General features: G+C 41.7%; 1 protein-coding gene across 1 annotated transcript in view; it reads right to left on the bottom strand.

The window, feature by feature from the left end:
• Positions 1 to 22,154, bottom strand: part of AGBL1 (AGBL carboxypeptidase 1) — a 274,909-nt gene that overhangs the window by 88,824 nt on the left and 163,931 nt on the right. Inside the window, exon 20 of the mRNA XM_072870404.1 lies at positions 317 to 477. Coding sequence (XP_072726505.1) covers positions 317 to 477 — 161 coding nt within the window. The remainder of the gene's footprint in view (positions 1 to 316; positions 478 to 22,154) is intronic.

Here is a 22,154-nt window from a genome sequence, read left to right as displayed (position 1 = left end):
GATGCAGGAAACCATCCCTATGCTCCAGTAATCACTTTTGATAGGAAAATGGAAATTCACTGGAAAATAGAAATCAGGTTCTTTTCTTTCACCTTTTTTTATTCACATAGATGGCTGCAGGGCATGGAATCACTGTTTTAGTAGTTTCTTTGGGAGTCAATTGTATCTTAATTTCCAATTACTCTCAATACACTCCAGTTCCCTAGATGCAAATTTCAGCCATAAGAAGGTCAATTTCTGCAGATTTAAACCCAAAACATACTCCCACCAACTTGATTCCCACAGGACAACCCTCTAGAATACTACTATCACTGACCTTTGTGCCCGGTCTGTTATCTCCTCCTCCAGATCCAGCAGGAGCGCTGCCTGAGCCATCACCTTCTTGCTGCAGGGCAGGGATTTGAGGTGCAGAATGAGCAAACCAAGGCAAAACTTGCTTCCCATCTCCTCCAGCTCTTGAGTTCCCAGCTGCAGGCCCTGATAGAGGCAGAAAGTTTCAATGCTGAGTGTGCGTTTCACAGGTACATGGAAATGGTCAGGCTTGTTTTGCAGAAGAAGGACAATTCTTAGCTTTCCTCCTTCTATTCTGAATTAGGTGTTCATTCATGTTTGCTACATATAGAAATTTCCCCTACAGAATCATTTGTAAGTTAACTGACAGCACTTGGTCTACAGAAGCCATTCTAAAGTAGCCTCTATTTTACAAATGGGTAAACAGAGGCAAATAGTTTAACTGCCTCGACTAGATTTGCAGAAGAAGTCATTGTAAGAATTAGACTCAGACTCCAGGAGGATCTGACTGTAAATCCACTTTTACAGATCATTAGGACTCATTTTTTCTTTCTCTCTGTAGACGAGTCATCTCCTTAAGCCATGGGGAAAAAATAGGTCCTGTGATTGTAAACACTGGGCAGTGGCAAAGATAAAAAAGGAAACTGGGGGGGGGGGAGAAGGGGGGAAGAGATCTTTAACAAGTTATGAATTGTTTTTTAAGAAAATCAATTGCAAAGTAATTGCAAAATAACAAACACCTCTAAGGAATTTCTCAGTCTATTAAAAGCTGATGTCTCTCTAGCAGAGACAAGCAGAGACAGAGAAGCACAAACAGGGTTTGGATTATCAACATCATCTTTCAAGGGAGGACTCCTCCAAGCTGTGGATCCTCACTTGGAAGAACCCTGATTATGAATAGCCTGTGTTTGTTTTTTTTACTAATTAAAAAAATAAAATAAAGGTCTGGCAAAGAAGGAACACACCAAGGGCCTGCATAAGACTAAGTCAATGTAATCAATGGCAGTTTCATGCAAGCGGTGAGAGGGCAGGAGACAAACAAAGCTCAGCTATACTAAAAAGAAACTAAGAAACTGCAAAATACCTCATCTTTGGTATTTAGTGACCGCATCGTACTCCTTAATGCTATCACATCAGGGGTTGAATCAATTGCTGAACAATTGCTGCCTCTGCCAATATCAGCCCTATGTGCTTTTGCAGCACAAAACATCTCTGCAGCCAAGAGCTCCAGCTCCATTTCCAAGACTGTTTCCTTAGCAACTCTCAGGAGCCCACACTTACAGTCCTAGCACTAGCCACATGCACAGCGTGAGCTCCATGTCAGTATGGCTTGTACTTGACTCTCTACTAGATATTTGTTAGTGGTCATCTTATGTGTAACGAAGCCCGTACGTGTTCCGCTAATCCATGACCAGAGGCTGAACTCTGATTTCATGTTGGTTTGTTGTTTTTTTTTTTTTTTTCCCCCTGTATAAAGTTGTTGCATCTGTGAAGTGCTTTGGGATCCTTGGGTGTGAGCAGCTTCGTAGAACTGAAAGATTATTTCTGAGCCAAAAACAAGCAGGTGGATGGAAGAAAGAAGAGATTTCTCACATAAACTTCTGCAGCTCTCTTGCAAAGCTTTTTTCGTGCATTTTTATTAGAGGACACAAACTGCTTGGACAGGGTGAAAATCATCACTTCATCTCTAGCAGATCCAGCATATGCAAATATAATCTGGCATTACAAATACCCTATCTTGATAAAAAATATGTTTTCCTATAGTAAAGATGATGTAATTCTGCTTCATTTCTGAGATCCTGTGAGCGAAGCACGAATCTGTAATTATGATGATGAATATGAACAACAGAAAATAATACACAGCTCAAACATATACTGAGTGGCCAGCCAACTAGATAAGCACAGGACCTGACCAGAAGAGCACACAAACAATCTGAGAAAACATAGCCCCAGTGCTAGGCAGGGTCTAGGGTCTCTGGAGAACTGACTTCTGCTCTCAGAACAGTTTCTTAAGTATTTTTATCATAGTGGGCAAGTCTCTGACACCATTTCTTCTCTCCATCCTATTCACCTCCACTACAAGCTTTGCCAAGCAAGATCTAGGTACAACGAACTATAGCAATAACTAATAATAGTAAGAAAACAGAAGGAGAGGCTTAGGGGAACCAAGGGTCATTAACACAAAACAATGAGAGTGCTTAGCAGCTCTGCATAGATTCCTAAATGTTTTATTATTTTACTTTAAATGACTTAAGATATTTTAGGGAGGCAGAGTTACAATCGGCAGGCAGAAGCAGTGACATTTCTGAGCAAAAATATGTCATTTCCACAGCAAGAGAGTTATTTTCTCAGGGGCAAAAAATACAAAGAACATCTTGCGGCTTTCCCTGGGGTGCATCTCAGGGTCTTGCTTCCAAGATCAAGGCAACATACTAAATACCTATCAATCCAGGAGATACGAATAGTGACTGTGCTAAAACTCAGCCTGTGGCTTTATGATTCCCTAGAGCTTTATTCAGGATATGAAGAGGCCTTAAGAAACTATGAGCAAAGAAATAATAATAATAAAACTATAATATACCTCAGAAGCCTCAGACAGTAATTGCTCACGCACTGAAGTTAGCTGCTGTACGATGGACCCATATTGCTTTGATACCAGACAGCTCAGGAGTAACAGCTGGAAACCTCAGCTAGAGGATTACTTGTTAACATACTTTATTCACTTCAAACACAGACAGACTTTTATTTTTTTAACTCAGATAATTCTCTCCCTCTCCTTCCTCAGCTCTCAGCAGAGGGTGGAGCTGGAGGTGCGTAGCATGACTACCGTAAACTGAAGCGGTTGACAGAACTGACATATCAAACTAATGTTATTGATGGCATCTGCCAGCAATGCCAGGAGCTGGTGGAGTGGTTAATAATCAGTCCCTCTTGCATTGCTGAAAGGGAAGCCTGGTGTCCAGGCATTTCCCTTGTAGCTGTGCAGCACACACAGTTATAAAAATTTTGAGATTGTGCTTACAACTCAGAGCCGTGAAAATACTCTACAAGAAACGCAAGAAAGAAAAAAAGAACAGTAGAAGTGGTGCACCTTGGTTTGGTTAATATGCTGGTAGGAAGCACACCTCCATGGCCGCAAAGCTGTGTTGCCTCTACATGTAGTGACAGTATACAGTCCATTTGCCACAGCTGCGCAGGAGGAAGCTGCTCTGCCTGACAGCACCTCCCCGCAGTGTCCTGCCAGTCTGGATTCTCAGTGACCTCATCTTTCTCTCTAGCACAATGCTTTATGGCTCTGTCCTCCTCCTTTGGACACGTCTATGTGAGCAGTGGAGCATGGTGCAAAGTCTTCCAAGCCAGCAGAATCTAAGCAAATTCTGAAGCAGGAAACAGTATCTCTGTACCAGAAACCTGCAGACAAACTCATCGGTCCTAACTAGTCCAGCCTCAGAAACATGCTATCAAAGCTATTGTACTTTGATGATCAGCTCACATCACATAGTTTCTGCTCTCTGTTACATGAAAGTACTAGTCTGGACCAGCATCAGCTTGATACATCACACTCCACTGCACAATACAAATATGTCCATTGGTCCCATGGGCCCTATCAAGCAGTCTTTTGCAGGCATCATGTTAAGGGACAACAGGTTAATTGTTTCCTGGCTATTATAGAGAATAATGGAGCTAAGCAACTTTTCCTAATCCCTTTTCACATTTTCATACGGCAACAGACAGCATTGGAGGAGGTGACACCTAATAACAGTCCAAGTTGTGGATATATTTATTTTTCAAGGGAAGAAACAAATTCCAGAGGTAGGCAACATGGCCAATGAGATGAATGAAACAGACACTTAGTCTATTAACTCTTAGTCTAGTTAGACCAATTCATTTCTGGCCTTTTCTGCCAAAACCATTGCTAGCATAACAGCTGGGGCAGTAGATGCTCACCTGCATCTCTTAATTGACACTGTGATAGTAACAGGAAACTGGGGAGCAGGGAAAAAAGCTATTCCCTGACTTATCATTTGGCCAGAACGTTGTCAATACAAATTTTCCTAAACAAAATTGATCAAATCATACTGGAAAAACAGTTCATTCATACTCAGCACTGATGCATCAAACAAATATCCACAACTAAATGTTTCCAATCTCTCTGAACTTGCCCTCAAAATGCTTCACAGGCTAAATGACAGTGCAATGGAAAAACTTTGTTATTCATTATTCGTATGCTTGAAACACTCCAGCAGCCAAAGGCAGCAATAGTTTCATAACTGTTGAATTGTTGAAGAAGGTGGAAGGACTCCAGAAGTTAAATTAGAAATTTGTTCACAAGGGTAACTAGAGCTATGGTAAAAACAGAGTTAGAAGATACTAATAAACACAAGTAGACAAAACATTTCAGAGGGATCAACTGTGTCCTATGCTCAGAGAAAAGGGATCTTTGGCATGCAGCACAGCCACTTCAGTGGCCTCTCCCACTTTTGGTCACTATTCAGTCCTTGGGGCAACAGCTTTTCCCTGCAAACTCACTTTCAGTCACTACATATACATACGCACTTACAGAATATTCTCTGCATCTCAATAGCTTTACACATGCACAATGGTTATGCCCTAAGGCTGGGTATAAATAAATTGACAGTCTGGTTTCTCACTAATTCCATCAGTGAGCTCTCCCTCAGAATACTAATAGAAACTGTTTGGAGACTCTAGAGGATAAACCAGGGAGCTGAATGAAACATTTGGTGCCTGGTGTCTGCAGCCTTAATTTTAGCTTGGGCCAGCCCTGAAGGATACTGTCCTTTCAACCCCTGTGAATGAAAGGATGCAGACACATGCTAGGGAACTGGCTATTTAGACAGCTAGGACAGCAGGGAATAAGCCAGGTTTTCTTATGCCCCAGAGATCCCTAAGCAGCAGGTATGGCATGCAAAACAGATGAAGCGGAGGGGATGGGAATTTGGGCCAAAAGATTTCAAGAGGATTAAGCAAGCAAAAAAGGTTGAAGATGCAAGAAAAAAATAGGCTAGCAGGAATTTCTAGAAAGAAGATGAGAGGGGGCTGAAGTTAGAGACAGAAGATAAAAGGACAGGAAAGATAAAAGGATGAGAAAGAGGGAGGGGTTGTTGAGGTCAATGGATGCTGATATAGAGGAATGATAACAAGAAGAAAGCTAACAGAAACCTCTATCCCCTTCTCACCCTTGGAGAGGTGTGCCTCGCTCTGAACATCTGTCCTCATTACATCTCGTACTTTGGCTACATGGAAAGGAAACAAGGCCTAGCTTGCTTTGAATCTCCTCACAAAACTTTTGCTGAACTCAGCTGGTGTTTTGGCTGAGCAAACTTCTTGGGTACAGAAGCAAAAAAGTGGTTACTGTTTTAATCATTCAAATGGACTCTTTCCCTGGTTAAAGATATGTATATTATAGGCAACACTGTTCAAGGAATGGAGTGAATGGGAAGATGAAATACCTTCTCCCTCCAATCTGCTAGAGAAAGAGTCCTTAACAACCTGCTCATAGGAGAACTAGAGGTTTAGCAAAGAAAAACTTGTGGCCAAGTTCTCCAGCAAAACAATTATTTAGATTACAAATTCTCCAGGTCTACTGTGTGAAGGGTTTCCTCCTTCTTTCCGCTGTGCTGACTAGCTATGTGTCTGACGTTCCCATCTCTATACCTTTCCCCCACAGTATTTCCACAGCTGTCTCCCTCTGCAACTTCTCCTTCTCTGCTCCTCCCTCAGCATCCTTTCTCCCTTCCTTAATCAGGTTCCATGAATGACTCCATCCTCAATATATGGCAAACTCATCATGTGTTGGAAGAGCCAAAGAAATTATACTAGCGTTGCATTTGCCAACCTCAGCTAGCTACTTTGGTTGGTCACTCTATCCCATACACTGCTACCTCATGTTTTATGTCAACAAATTGCAAACTATCCAGGATGGGGACAGGGGCAGCTTTAACTTCCCACCTCCTCAAAGACCGCACACATACAGAGAGATACTAGTTGGATAGGGAATGCTTCCATGTCCATTGGATGCTGTTATACCTGTTCTGTATTGCTGTACAAGATTGAAGGTGGTACAGAAAGCCCAGCTTTGCCGGACTGCTTCTTGCATAGCACAGGGACAGACCATACTTTTTTTTTTTTTTTTAAAATGTAGGCCATAATTGTGAACAGTGGTCATGTCGGGAACAAAAGATGAACAAAAAGAGAAAGAGAAATGAGGATATTTTCCCCCTGCACAGACAAACCATATAGGAAGATGCTATTCTTTGCAGACTTCTTGCTTTCCGATAAAGTTGAGTAGTACATTGGTTTTCTGCCTCATTCATTACCATGGAACACGCTAGGGACCTATTTTTAGGCTCTGGATGGACCTGGACTAGCATCAATAGATTATCCCTCTTCTCTGCAGGCGCTGAGCAATCTTTCACCTCGTCCCACAGTGTCTTTTCAAACAGAATTGAAGAGGCTGAGTGAATGATATGCCATGCCAGAACTGAGCACTTCAGAGGAGTCTGCATTGTTTCACAGTGATGGGGTCAGGAGTGTCTCAAGTTTTGATCTAAGGACTGTGGACAGTTCTGGGGAGAAGCCTGCCTGCACCATCGGAAGAGGAGGAGCACAAAACAAAACAAACAACCACCTCCAACATGCTAATTTCTAAAGGAAAAGAAATGCTGCTCCAGGATACTTAAACCTCCTACTTGGCAGACAGGGAACAGAACTAAGGAATCGTTCAAAGTCACATAGGGATTCTGGGTCAGTGTGAGGAAAGAAAGCTACCTTATATTGGTGACAATCAAGTGCTTTATTCAAGAAACCACCTTTCTTCTCCATGCTCCCAGTATTTGCAACAGGTTAACTGGTATCACCCCATCTGACGGTACCTTGGCAATTCATCAGTAGTCTGCCCATGACTTTCTCTCACATACGCACTTTTTCCTGCTATCTGAACACTGTGGAACCTGGAACAAGTCACAGACAGGCTATAGCCTGAGGTATCTGAAGATTAAGTGTGAGGTGGAGCTCTAAGTATGTCTGAGAATCTGTGTCAAATGAATTAGCTCTTAAAAGCAGTCTGGGAAAGCAAGAAGCTGAAATTTTGCAAGTCCTAATTTGGCAGCCTAATCCCTGGATCATTCTTCCTGCCTCTCTACTTCCACTTAAATGTTTGCCTGTATAAATAACTTCAGTGTACAGAAAAGTGACCAGACTCTTGGCCCACCCAAGCCTTATTTTCAGCTATGAATTTACCCAGTTTGGCCATATTTCACCATGGTAGTGAAATAATTTTCTAATCCTGGCTGGTGATCATGACATGCCTTGGGAAAAAAGGATTTATGATATTTATAATTTTATTTTGGCTAATGTAAATGCAGATGTTATTCATAAAGTGTCTGACCTTCTTTAAAAATTCTTAATAAGGTAGTTGTCTTCATAATGCCATCCACTATGGGGATCCCCAGGTTAATTATTTGTTACATAAAGAATCAATTGTTGCATCTTAATTTCATGAAATGGCCTCACACTCTCGTATACTACTACACAACATCTTACTATTTTTCTGTGTAGTTTTAAAGTAATGTATTTAAAGTAACAATACTTGGAACTTCCAAAGTAGTTTGTATCTTAAAGCTCACTGTGCAATAAACTGCAATGGAGGAAACCTTACAGCATTTCCCTCTTACCCCAATAAAATACATACTATTCTTCCCATCGCAGAGGTGATGAAAATATGTATTGACCAAAATGACACATGAAGTCTAGTGTGTTTTTATGCCCCATCCAACATGAGACCCCAGAATCATGGTACCTCTCACTGTTGCACCAACACAGAGATTGAGGCGCTAGAGTAGATTTAGTGAGAAGCCAACACAGCATGACCCAAACACCACCCCAGCTGCTCCAGCCTGATAACGCTCTGCCCCACATTGTCTCCGTCGTTCTGCTCCCACGCCACCGCATTACAGACTAGCAGACCAGTGAAACTGTGTCTTGGCCTGGCAGCAATGTTACGTAGAGGAGAACCCCATGGGATGGGTGAGCCTGCTTCCTGCTGCGCTGCCGCCAAACATCCACAGCGCTGCAAAGCCTCTGCCCAACGCCGTGCTCAGCGTTGCGCACTTCTGCACACTGTTGCGCTCTCTGCACTTAAGGCTTTATTCCTTCCCTTTATCACTGAATAGCTCTAGTATCCCTCACGCTTTCCCCATATCGAAGCTGCTTTCCACGCCACTAAGCACTTTCATCTGCTCCCTCTAACCCCTCTTTATCACTGCTTTGTCTCTTACAAAAGAAATGACCCATAACAAACACAGTACTCCACAGGAAGTATTACCATTCATGTCTATAGGGATATTATAACATCTTCCAAGTCTACCTCTTTCTTCACACATGCAGGCAGTCTTATTCACTTTTTTCTCTGTTGCTGTTACTGCACATGGCACAGACATCTTTATCAAGCTGTCTTTATAATAGCTACTTATGTTTTCCTGAATGGTTAGAGCTAATTCAGAGCCCAACCATGTGTCTGAATGCCTTAAACTATTCCTTCAAACACGCTTTACCCTGCCACTGCCTGTTTCATCTTCCATTCTAGTACTCGCAGTCTTTCAGTCCTCCTTCCTACTGTATAGTTTGTATCAGCTGCAAACAGCAAATCTTATTATCTTACTGTTTTCTTTCCTTCCAGTCATTAAAATGATAAATATTGACCAGCACCAATTCACAGAGTGGTAGCTGGAGTCAGCTTACTATCAATTTCTTTCCATCCCAAGGATACTTTATGTATTTTTTCCAGCCTTTTAACTAGGTTTTGACTACACAAACAGTCCTTTTGTGTCTCACTCCATAACTCCCAAAATTTCTCATGCCTTTTTTTGCAGGAAGCTTTCTTTTTACCAGCTCTGACTCATCTGGGATGCCCAGCAATCCAATCTGCATGAAAATTAGTCTTGGTTCACCCTTGAAAGCCATGGGTGAAACTTTATATACCATTTCTCCTTCATCCTCCAATCCCCATACCTCTTTCAAAAAAAATCCACCATGTTATCAAGGCACTATCAACACTCGCAGTCATTGTGTTTCCTCATCCCTGTGTTACTCCAGTGCTTGTGGTTCTGTTACTGGTGGTTCTCTCGTCCCATGGAGCAGGTTTTTAAACATGAGAAATCATAATTAGTACCTTGTTAAACATGTTTTAGACAGTCTGCTATCTAGTCTGCTGGCCATTTTTAATGATTCCTTTTTAGTAGCTCAAATCCTCTGTTCCTTAGTTTCCTTACAACTCCTACAGGAACAAAACCTGGGCTTCATCCGATTCTGTGAGTTATAACCTTAGCCAAATATAAAATAACACAGCCGACAACATGCAAGCATTGTCTTCGTGTACAAACCAGCCAGCATGGTCCCACAGCGTCTTGCTCTGTTCCCATCCTGGCTGCCTACCAGCTCTACCAATGTACTTGTGGCTCCAGGGCAACACAAATAGCTCCAGAATGCATCCAAATCTCAGCCTACACAATCTCTTATTATTCCAGTCCTGAGGGTCCCATATTTTCTTCCAGAACATTTTGATCATGCTGTAAAGCATACTTCTTTTTTCCAGGTCTAAGCCTGTTCTCCACAAAAATCACTGATTTCCTCTGAGACCTTCCAATGGCCTCAGAGCAGAGCTTCCACCTGGTGGTGGTTTTCCTGCCCAGATGACATCACATGCCATGTGCCAGCTTCCATGGTGGAATAGTTATGTGCACATGTTCAGAAGAGATTATCCTGAGACCCCCTGTGTGTAGGTCTCCTTAAAAACTTACTTTAAATAAGTCCTCACACAGAGATCCACAGGTGAGAGGTAAGGACATAGAGCCATCTACAGCTCTACACCTTCCTTTCCCATTTCAATTTTCATTACCCTAACCTTTCATGCACTGTATGTCCATCCCCTTATGCTGATACAGCTCAAGAGCTACCTGAGACTTTTTTTCCCTAAATTATAAATGACTGCCCCCAGGCTAATTTCTTTTTTTCATATCAGAAATTCTCTTTGGTCATCTTCAGCAAACACCATCAAAGCTGACCTATCACTCCCTACAACCTCAGGATCAGTAACAGGAAGCAACTATGATTCTACAATTTATTGTACTAGCACTTCTGAAACAACAAAGGAGTCCTTGATTTTCCAAGCCAAAGGCACGTGGGAAAGCACAAAAAGCATCTATGCCCAGCTCAGATCAGAGACGAAAGAGACACTGCATAGGAGAGGGCTTCCCCCAGCCTGGTAACTGCTCCCTTTGAAGCTGAAGGATGGGAGTACAAGCAAGGAGCTTGTTGGCTGTTTTCTTATAGGTGTCAGCATAATCATTCTGACACAGGACTCCTCTTGCCGCTTGTCACATTTAACAGAAAAATGGGCAACAACAGTGAAAATCTGACCATTTCTTTTTTCTCTTTCTTTCTTTTGAATACTCTGTACCAGCCACCTGGAGAATGGCTGATAACACCAAGGGTAATTCAGGTAAAAGTACTGCAGGTCCCTCTTTTGATGTCTGCTCTGATTTAATACAGGTTCATGTAATGAACGTGTAATACAATAATACCATATAAAGAGTTAAAGAATACATGAGAAAGCTGAGTCAAAGGGAGATTTTACCAGATGGCCCAAGGGCAAGTCACTGATCATTTCATTAAGAGACTGGGTTAGGAGGTACATCCTGAGATAAACCCTGGGAATGTGGACTCCACAGTCAGAAACCAAACATCAGGAAAGTTCTTTCAGGTGAAACAGCTGCCATCAACTGCTAACCAGGGTTTAGAGGTCTGCAGAGTTCAAAGGCTCACTTTATTGACAGCCTACATGTCCAGTGGTACAAAGAAAACTCACAGCCACTAAGATGGCTGATGGATACTTTTACCTTAATTTTGGCTGGCAAAATTATTATTAAAAGGAAAACAAAAATGGACATCAAAACTGAACCTTCTACTTTACTAGATGAGAGATGAACCCACGGTGCTTGTTCATGAGGAAGAGCAGCACATGCAGATGACCTTAGACATTCGGACTTACTTACCAAGGAGGAGTATCGTTTAGACCTGGCAGCTGGATGCAAACTACCTATAAATCTTTTCCCCCATATAATCCCGCCAGCACAGGCTCAGTTTAACATCTCCACTTACTGTGCTTTTGGAGAGAAAGAGAAAAAGAAATCAGGTCTTTGAAGACTGTAAGGAACACACTGAAGAAAGGGAGACAAGATCAGAGAGACAGAGCTGGGGTGAGGGGGAGGCAGCTATCTCTAGCAAGTGGGATAACCGATGTGACTCACACAAAAGCAGCTTACGTTTCCCCTTGTTCTGCTGTGGATATTTCCACATTGTTTTTTTCAGAGACGGAGAGCAGCAGGAAGCAAATGCATAGCAACTGATAAATGCTTCACCTCCTAGAGCATCAGGTGAGAAGTATACAGGCCTTGTAAAAATATACTACAAGTCTCCAAGTCTTTGAAAACCTACTGACCATTCACAGCCAAGCAGGAAAACCTTTTATCAGCAGAGAAGATGCTGACTCCAGATTACAGGCTTTCAGGATTTCTCATCTTGCAGCCCTACTACCTGAGAAAATTTGCATAAGAACAAGCTACCTTTTTCTTAGGAGACTTTTTCAACCTGCTTTTATTATTTCCACTGAAAATGATAATCCTCTGTTTGTGACATTGCAATCATTTCTACTACAACCAAGTGTTTTGTCCAAAAAGAGGATTACTGCTTCAGTTTGGGGAAGCATACAGACTTTCAGAGGAACAAAACTGCCAGTTTGCCAGCAAATGACCTTGGTAGTAGAAAACAAAAGAAGAGAAAGATATAAAAACAACACTACATACAATCAGATCTACTACTTCCAAGAGGCATCTGATGCCCTTTAAGTTCATAAAAACTGATGTTCCCTATAGATGTTTGTACAATGGAGTTGGGAAAAGTGGCAAGAGACATTTCTCTTTTGTGCCACTCCAACATTCACTCAGACTTTTCCTTTGACAAGCTAGCAATGTTTTAAAACTAAACATCAGAGACACATATATAGAAAACCCACTGCAGTGCACAACTGCATCCTTTTAGCAGTGTCCTCTGAGGAGGAAAATATTTTCTAGCATTGGCCTCGTGCTTTCCCATAGAAAAAAGCCACAGGAAAACAGTATCAAATGTAACTCTCCCCTTCAGTCACTTCCACACACTGTTTTCCTAGTAATTCAAGTAATTGGATATCACTTCTCAAATCCCTAATCGAGGGATAAGTTTGTTTTGGTATCCAGTGAAGTCTTTTAACTGGCCAAAGGACTTTTCTGCAAAGCCCTCAGACAAGCAAGGGCCAAGGGGGGAACAAGGAGTAGGGCTGGTCGAAGGGAAGGGATATGGTGAGAAGCAGTATTTTCCACCTAGGTCTTCTCATTAGTTCTCTCAAAGCTAAGTCACAGAAAAATGAACAAAACAAGGGATGAGGCAAAATTATATTTGCTGAAGAGGAGTTATAGAGATTAGTGTATTAATTAATCAAGACAACTATGTCAGCAAGGTCCTGACCTTTATTCCTGCCCTAGTAACAGCTTTGTCCCTGGTGACTTTCGGCTTGCATACTAAAGCCATTTAAATACATTCCTTAATCGCAGGATACCCTCTGGGAGATAGAAGAGCAGTACTGCAAGCAGGGATGCTGAATCAGAGGAGGAGGGACCTAGTCAAAGGCCCCTCATCAAGGGCATTGGCAGAGCTAGGGAGAGAGCCCACAGTTCTCTTTACCTCTCACACTTCACCTCTCACTGCTAGGAACAAAATTGTTTGAAGCTATTAATCTGTAATTCTGACATACTTTTTTTTTCTTTTAAATCAGAGATTAACGAGAAATAAAGACTAAGTTTCAAAAAAATCCCACCTCAAAACCAAAGAGTCTGTTTTAAAGAGAATTTATGTCTTTTTGTAATAAAACAACAGCAATACATGAAATTCACTCAGACAAAATGACAGATAGCTGCTGAGAGCAGAACAGTAGTCAGATCTTCAGTTAGCCCCTGCTTCTCCCCTTTCTCCTGGGACTAAGTACTTCCCTCAGACAGGTGAGCTGCCCATCTCCATACTCTGCGGAGCCTGGATTCCTGTACTCAATGTCTGTCAAACAGCAGGTTCACCTTCAGCTTCTTGAGTACCAGCTAGAGGACAGAGAAGTCCAGCAAGCCTCTGAACACCACTGTCACTCCAACAAAGAATCTCAAAGCTCTGCAGGTACAGCTGGATGGCAGAATACAAGGTGGATAGGGAGCTCCTGCTGTCCCCATCGGCAGGGACAGATGGGGGTGGAATCTGGACAGGCTCAGGATGATGACATAAAACCACAGACCTTCAGGCAACAGGATGACTAAAAAGCCATGTGAGTTCAGAAGAGAGTGGTGATGCTTAAGGATGGCAACAGACAGAAGCAACATTGGAAGATCTCTGCTTCTACCAGAATAGCTGTTATTACAGCTCAGTGACTGGTGCCCAGTGACCTGGGCTCTTGGTTGAACCTGACTATCCTCCACAGGCCTGGCCTGCTCACTTGGCTCAGCAGCAACGGGATGGGGTCTTGGCTGGCAAGGAGAGATATCTGGTATTATCTCCATTTCTCCCATTGCTATCACTGGCCTTAATTCTTTTCTCAGAACAGGCACTCCAAACTGTCCATCTCAAACAGAGATGAGCAATAGTGCAGAAGTTGTAGTTTGGACAAGAGAAATTGGTGCCTCAAGCTGTCTATCACTAGCTGAGCTGAACCTGCCTGTCCCTTCCACTTCAGCTCTACAGTCCTTCACATTCAGTCCTGGCATTGGGGAAATCTCAGACAAGAAGGGCCACGATGTTGACGGAGGCTGGACTAGCACATACTCTGCTTTCTCCCACACTCCTCAATATAGAGGTTACAACATCCTAAACCACAACTAGATTAAGACCAACTTCGCTGCATTACATTACACTCCCTCGTCTGACACCTTTCTGTCCATAAGTAACTAACGCATATCACCTCTCAACCGTTATGTTTTAATTTGGTCAAAAAGCTTTCCAGAACAAATAAACCTTTTAACTTTAGGGGCCAAATTAATTTTTGTTAAAGCCAACAGGGTTACCTCATGTTAAAATCCAGCTACAAAAATAGATTTCTTTTCCTCTTCCCTAGCTATTGTTGGCAAACATTAGTTCTAGTGAGAGAAGCTATTTCTGGACTTTTATTGGCAAGCCTTATGTTCAGAGACTAAAGAAAGGAACTGGCTGACAGTGGAAAAAAACGTTAGACATGACTTTCAAGAAATGCCAGTTTAGCTTTTATGCACATTTCTCGGGGGGGGAGAAAAACAAAAATAAACCCAAACCCCACAAAACCAAAATAAACCCCAAAAACCCCAGCCAACCAAAAAAACACCCCACAAAAAAACCCCCAGCCAACCCAAATGCTTTATTAACTGCTACTAGTTGGGGTCACATCTGTGAGGATCAGTAAGAGAAAAAGGAATATATGGAAAGTTCTCCGTCTCAGACTGCATGCGTGGTCACTGCCATAGATGCCCTTTTATACTCATTTCATTTGTGTCTCTTCTTTCACAGAGGAAAATTCCCTGCTTCGTAGTACAAAATGACTGCTAAACATGATTGAGGTGGAGTTTCTAGCAGATTTTTGTAGTTCGTGTTATCTCCTGCTTGGGCTGATGTGCACTCATCAGACACGCTCATACATCTGTGCATACACACACACACACGACCACAGATGCTCAGGGACACACTTCTAAGACACAGGTACATAACAAACAGTACCCGTTCATAATTACACAATTAAAATAATATGTTCATCAGACACACCAGTGCACGTTTGCACACTTGAAGGTCTGAGATAACATGTTTTGAACTTGTTCCCACACTCACATGCATGTACCCACATTCAATCATAGTCTTCCACCAACACACTTCCAAGTTTGCACTCACAAATATTCACTGCACATAAACACCCCATCAGTACAAACACTCACCTAATGTGTGATTCAGGAAAGTACAGGCAGGTAGCTAAATGGAAAGACACAGAGATTCATATCTGTTTCTCTTGTAAATTGTGCACACTGTCTTCATGCATTTATTAACACCATGCTAATAATTTCTAGTAATTAGTGTTATAATGGGAAAACACAAGAATGCAGATCTTGGTCCTTTTAAGTGAATTAATTACACCCAGCAATACCTGTCACCCCCATTAAATACAAACGGATAGCACAGAATTGTTTTTCCATTTCCCAGGCATTTCCTTCAGTATAACAGGGATTTATTAATCAACGAGCTAGGAAATAACACAATAAAAATGACTAAATGGAAACATAAAAATTAAGCCCTTTTACACAGAGCCAAGCTGAGCAGTATTATTACCCAGACTCTTCCAGACTCCTAATGAAAATTAAAAATGATTGGCAAATGATTTCGGAAAAATATACCCTGTTCTTTTTCACTTCTTTGTCTGTATGTGAACATAGTACGCTTGTCAGCAAGCGATGGATTATGCAGGCTGTAGACTAAACCTGCACTATGCTTTCTGTAACTCAGTGATACTAACTGTGCCTTGCTCATGCTCCTCCACCCTACGGTCTCTGCCATTCTAGTTTCAGCCTGGAAAATGCAATAGATCCCACCTTCAGCAGGCCCAGCTCCACCACTTATGAATTTCCCCCCGCAGTTCCCCTAAAGCCACTCCAAAGCCCCTTAGTCTGGTATCAGTCTTAAGCCATAGAATGGAAAAACAAATATTCAGCAACTGAAAACATTCAAATCCACCTGCGATTGAACATCTCCTCTCCTCCCCTTTTGTTCTGTCCAACTCTGCAGCCTCTCTTCTTTGTCAGAAACCCACTAAGGATTATGTGCAATCAGTAAAGACAAAGTCTTAATTCAGTCCCTTCAGCTTCTCTTCCCAGGTCTGTAAGAGCTGTGGGCACATCCATTCACAGAGGCAAAACATTCACTCATAGGCAAATAGTAAGTTTGCAGAGGCAGGTTACATGAGTTATATGTGGAGTTATCCCCTCCATGTACACTACTGATGATTTACCTCCAAATGGAGAGCAAATTCTATACAATCTTATAGACTGAGTTCTCTATACGTAACAAGTAATTTTGTGCTGTTGCACACAAAAGTGCCACATGCCATGGAGGAAAGAAAGATCTTAGGGTTTTGGTTTTTTCTTTTTATTTTTTTCCCCTTTCCTTTTAAATGCAAGTACATATACATAAATAAGATTTATTTTGGGGTTACGTCAAGCCTCTGTAGCATTGACACAGAAATATTATGGGTAAAACACTTCTGGTTGTCTTGGGAGTGTTCTGGCTGTCTTAAAGAGAAGGCCTTCAATTACTGATTCTGCCTTTTTGGAAGCTCTTTAAGGTTTAGATTCTGGATGAGGAGTTATGAGATCTCACATTTAATTCAGTTTATCATAGCGGTACGCTCTCAAGTGAAATCAGTGGAATTGACTGGAAAGAGTCGGATACTTAATGAAGCACCTTGGGGATTAAAGTATCTGTTATTCAATGTTCATGAAATAAGCCTCTCTCCAAAATTTTACCATCCCTTATTTCAACTAGTCAAGATCTCCAGCGATGCCAGCCTGACCTTAAATGCCATCTGGACTGTAATTATGTATTCTGAGCAGGCCTAGAAAAGCCACGTGCTTCTCGTTCTTGGGATGCATGAGCAGATAACAAGCCAAATCTGTACCACAATGCACTTGATCTCTCTTCAGGCTGTCCCTCTTTTAAGAACCTTTTCACATGAATTCATAAATCTACCCAAGCTTTTCCTCTCCCAGAATGCATCACAAAAGGTTATTCCAAAGAGACACAGAAAATACTGATAAGATTTCTCCTCCTTTCTAGCAATGAACTCACAAAAGATATCATTCGTGCTACACCAGTCAACAGCAGACACTAAAATCTTAGCTGAATACCCTGATATCAAGTGTCTGCCCTTGTAATTAGTATCAAAGGCATGAATAACAAGTCACCATTTATACATCTATGGGGTACTGAGTATCTCTGAATCAACAGGTTGAGGGTACTTAAATGGGATCTGACTCCACATCTCCAGTTGAAATGATGTTGCTTTGTCTTGTCCTCCTCTGCCACAAAATCCATCCATGTTGTTTTAATTCTCTAAATGCCTATGCTGAGAAAGACATTTCTAAAGAGCTGTAGAAGACCCTACACAAAGGCAAGAAAAGCCAAGGAACATACGGTATGTTTCTTTCAACCTTTCTCTGCAACATAGCAGGTAACATCAGCTTAAAGAAACGGTACTGACAGGCATTGCCTGTGCTGTTTTGCTTTCCACCACCTTGGCACCCCTCATGTCAGTAAGGCATCATTGAACTGGACTGCACAGTATGAGGAGGCTACTCTACCCTTCTGCTCCAATCTCAGCTGGAAGAAGGGATGGGACAGGGCCTCAGAAGGCATCAGACATGGTAACCCACAGGACAGCAAGCAACACATGCACAAATACCAGTGTTGAGAGTATGCTGTCCTTCAGCAGGCTTCACTGCAATCCTATACACCGCACTCCACACCTCCACTCTAGTTAGTTACAAACGTAAAGGAACTGAAAGACAGATTTCCTCCCTAGCTTTGCATTTACTAAAAGATCACCAAGAAAGTGTGAATTATTCCTGTGAACAGAGATATCAGAAGCTAATGAAATCTGAACTCCATCATTGCTGTGTGCATTTTCTTTTCAGTCTTCATTTTGAAATGAGCTCCCATTCCCCTTCACAGGGTACTACAGACTCCCACATGTGCTATGCAAGAAAGATTTAGCAGGAAGGCTGAGGGTTATGCATCTCTGCCTTCTCCCCACCCTACCAGCACTAGCAACTGTGACAGTATCACACAACAGCAGAAAGCCACACGGACCATCATTGTTTTGGCTGCACCTAGCCCCATATAGACCCACAAGTAGCCTCATGTGCTATTACACATTTATACACAAGATATATACACTCATATATTTCAAGCAGTAAATACTGATGTCAGTTACATACATTTCATGTTCTGCCTATAAGCAGAGATAAATGCACACTCACACACATACGCACACTCTTATGCACAACTTCTTCCAAGCATAATGTACAAATGCATCCTCTAGTGTGCATGTAAGCACACAGCTAGCTACAGCATATACAAAACCACTTGAAAAGCATAATCATGTACTTCCTATTACTCACCGGTTCTAACACACCATTACAAACTTGCATGCTCATGTCTGTACTCAAACACATACCCTTCCTGACCCCCATCTCTAGGAATGCAAGAAGCTTAGAAATCAATAACCACTTACAGCCCTTCAATCCAACACTGTCAACTTTGTTCTCCCCTGTTTACAGTGACAGACATGCAGACTAAAAATATAGGACATCAGTATGCAGAGGAGGAGAGGTGGGCACTGTGTCAGCATAAGAAGCAGGCAGATGCTGCTGAATCCAGTAGAGGCTGTTCTTACCTCCTGCAACCAACTGAGCAGAGCTGCCACTGTCCCAGAAACCTTCTGCTTTATTCCCAGGACATCAGTGCAACCAGACAACAGAACAGGGCAATAACCACAGGCCATTTTCCTGAAATAACATAATTGTACATAGCACAATTCATAAGAATCTAATTCTTATCTGTTTCTGAAGCCTGAGCAATGATCTTGTCCAGGTAAAGATGTGCTACGTGATCAGTATCACACCAAAACAACTTGATACTATATCCTGCAGAAGAGACAGCATGAAACTAAATACACTTCAGGCACAGCAGGCCACCTTTAAAATTGTCAGGGTGCCTTGCTGACCTTTTAAAGTGAATGAGCATGCAAATGCAGTGCACCTGAGAGCAGTCAATACCTCTGCCAATGAGTCTCAACCAACTTTGCAGCATCCAGAATAACCAAAAAGCTGTCAGTATTCCCAAAGTCTGGCATGAACTCTAATTGTGTATCTTTGTCAGAGCCCACAGCCTCACCTGCACAATCAGCATCTGAACATCCCAGAGCTACTCAATCTCAGCCCACAACACAGCCTCATTCTCACAATCCTGAGTTTCTCACTGTATCTATGTTCAGAGATCTCACTTCTGCATTACGAACAAATCCTGTTATGCCAGGCCTGAATCTCTCCTGGGCAGAGACCAGCATTAATATAAATATAATTATGGTTGTTTAATAAATGTATGATGTCTGCCTATCTATCTCGTTAAATTAACCACAGGAGTGAATTTTGCATTAGTCATGACAAGGCCCATTTTCAAAGCTGACATTTAATACAAGGCCTTAGTACAAATCATACTCCAGGGTACACAAATTGAAGGATTTGGTGAGTATCTGTGAGGACTGAATGTGCAAAATCCATAGAAGTAGTTTTGGTGGCTTAGTGCAAGTATCCCGTCTATGCAACACATTTACCTAGAGCTGATCAATCAGATCAGAAATTCAAGTCATTCTGGTGCACGTTGGGGTTAGCAGGGTTGTGCTTGACCCAGAAAAAGCTTCAATGCTTTGACCCATAGAAGCCCTTCCAATCACTAAACATACTGGCTTGATCAGAAAAGTAACCTTTCTGTTGCTCTTTTGGAGCCAGCCTGAGTTCTGCTTTCAGATCCCATTTATTTCATTCTCCCTCACTAGAAAAGACAAAAGGGCTGCTCTTAAAAGGTCATTGCAAAATTGGTGTCCAGACGCCTACTGCAAAATCCACATGGGCCATCAGACTGCAGGGAACATAGAGCCCATCACATAGCACATTCACTGTTTTAATCTTTGCTGGAAAGGTTCCTTCTAGTATCATAGGCTACAGTGTTGACTTCAGGTGCCTGTTCACCTGTGTGCAGGACACCTGAAGGTTGTGAGCAAGGTACCAAGTTACTCAGGCTTATTTATGTTGTATTATAGATTGTCTCCCTTCTTCCCCATCATTACCAACCAGTGAGGCACATATGCTCTGGGCCATCATGACATGGTTATACGGCCCTTCTCCCTAACTCAGACAACAGATCCAACCCTGTTACTTCTCAAGGCTAGGAAGAAAAATATGAGGAAGGCAATAAAAATAGAATTGAAGGTATAACATAACGGGAATTGAAGGTATAATATAATGGAAGAAGAGAGTGACGAAGTAAATACCTTCAGAAGTGCTAGATTCCTCCTCTCCTCCACTGTTTTCATGTAGAGTTAGCATTTCAAACCAAATACTCTTATCACTCAACTTTCAATTATCTTGCAAGATAAAAATAATTTTATAAACTACCAACTTCCCCTCCAAATCAGAACAAGTCTCTGCACTTGCAATCTGCTGACCAACAGCTTTTAAAGGAATGACTACAAAAATAAGAGTACCTTCCACCAGAATGCAAACTGCCCTTCTGATCCTGTGGCAAAAGCAAATCCATGTATCTATTTTAAACTATATTTTATAAAATAAATAAGTAATCTCCAGCAGGAATAAGCTACTGTAAAATGAACAAAAATTCTGGGCTTTTTTAGCCCCGGTTGCACATAGCTGTACTTCTCTCTCAAACTCATTTGCAGTATCTTCCTCAAACTCATTAAAAATCATCTTTCTCATTGTTGCTTTGTAGGAATCTGATTCAATTTTCTTTTGGAGTTCAGTCATTATTTCCAGCACCCCCAAAGGAAACCTTCTCTTTTATTCCAAAAGCTAAGAAGAGGTGGGACACTGTGAGAGATTCAGTTAGAAATGTTTTGAGAAAACTTGTTTTTTATCTAAGACAAAACTTCTTTGTGGGAGTATAACAGATTAGACATGACTTTTCTCAGGAAGAGCTGCTCAGCTCGAGAGACATTTTTGAACAGGCCCCACAAGAAAGATACTCTTTCCAGTTGAGCTCCCCTCTTCCCTATGAAAAATTAAATATTAATCGGAGCAGTGGTTTACACTGGGCCTGTTCCATCTTAGGTGAGTGCTGTTGCTACCAAGTTATAGAATTAGTCTCTTTCTAGCTCAAGAAATATCTCATTATTTACACAAAATGTAACAACTCTTACATGAGAAGCTGGGACAAGTTCAACAAAGAACCATCTGGTGATCTAAGCCCTTGCTTTGAATCAGGCAGATTGGCATCTGAGTTTTCTTCAGCCCAAAAGTGGGTAATGTTCTATTCTGAGATCAGTTGTTTTCAATTTTTACAAGTTACTTTAAAAGGTTGTGTTTTCACTCTAGTGCAAAATGGGAACATTGCTTGAAATATCAGAAAGTTTCAAAGACAACACTTACTGTCCACAACTATATATTGATATTTTTCTCTCCTGAGGTGAAAGGTGCTGAGACAGCATTGACTACAGTGATGATGTTGACAACAGAAAATGAGGTAAACCATCTTTGGAGGTGCATGTAAGACCTAGTATCAGCCTAGTAAGACTTTGGTCTCTTTAAAACTGATCCCTAAAGCAAAAAAAGTTGCTAGGACTAAGTGGGCAGTCAACAGAGTGGAAGATTTCCCATTTCTGGGGCAGAGGGAACAGACTGAATAAATATGTCTTACAGATGTCAATCCATGGCAGATACAAAGAGTCCTGAAATGGAACAGCGTGTTCCCTCTGCACCTGGTCTGGTGACATAATAAATCCCAGAGGAAGAAGCGATAAGGGGAATGATAATCAGTGTTTAGCATCATCATTATTGAGAACACCCAGACTATAACATACCATAATCTTTGGAAAGATTAACAACATTATGGGTTGAAAAAGAAACACCTCTAAGAAATTAAAGGCACTACTTTAATAAATATATCTGTTTAACAATGTTATCAAAGCAATA

The sequence above is a fragment of the Ciconia boyciana genome, chromosome 8 (genome assembly GCF_034638445.1).
Source record: "Ciconia boyciana chromosome 8, ASM3463844v1, whole genome shotgun sequence".
Lineage (NCBI taxonomy): Eukaryota > Metazoa > Chordata > Aves > Ciconiiformes > Ciconiidae > Ciconia > Ciconia boyciana.
This window is presented reverse-complemented; position numbering and strand designations above follow the sequence as displayed.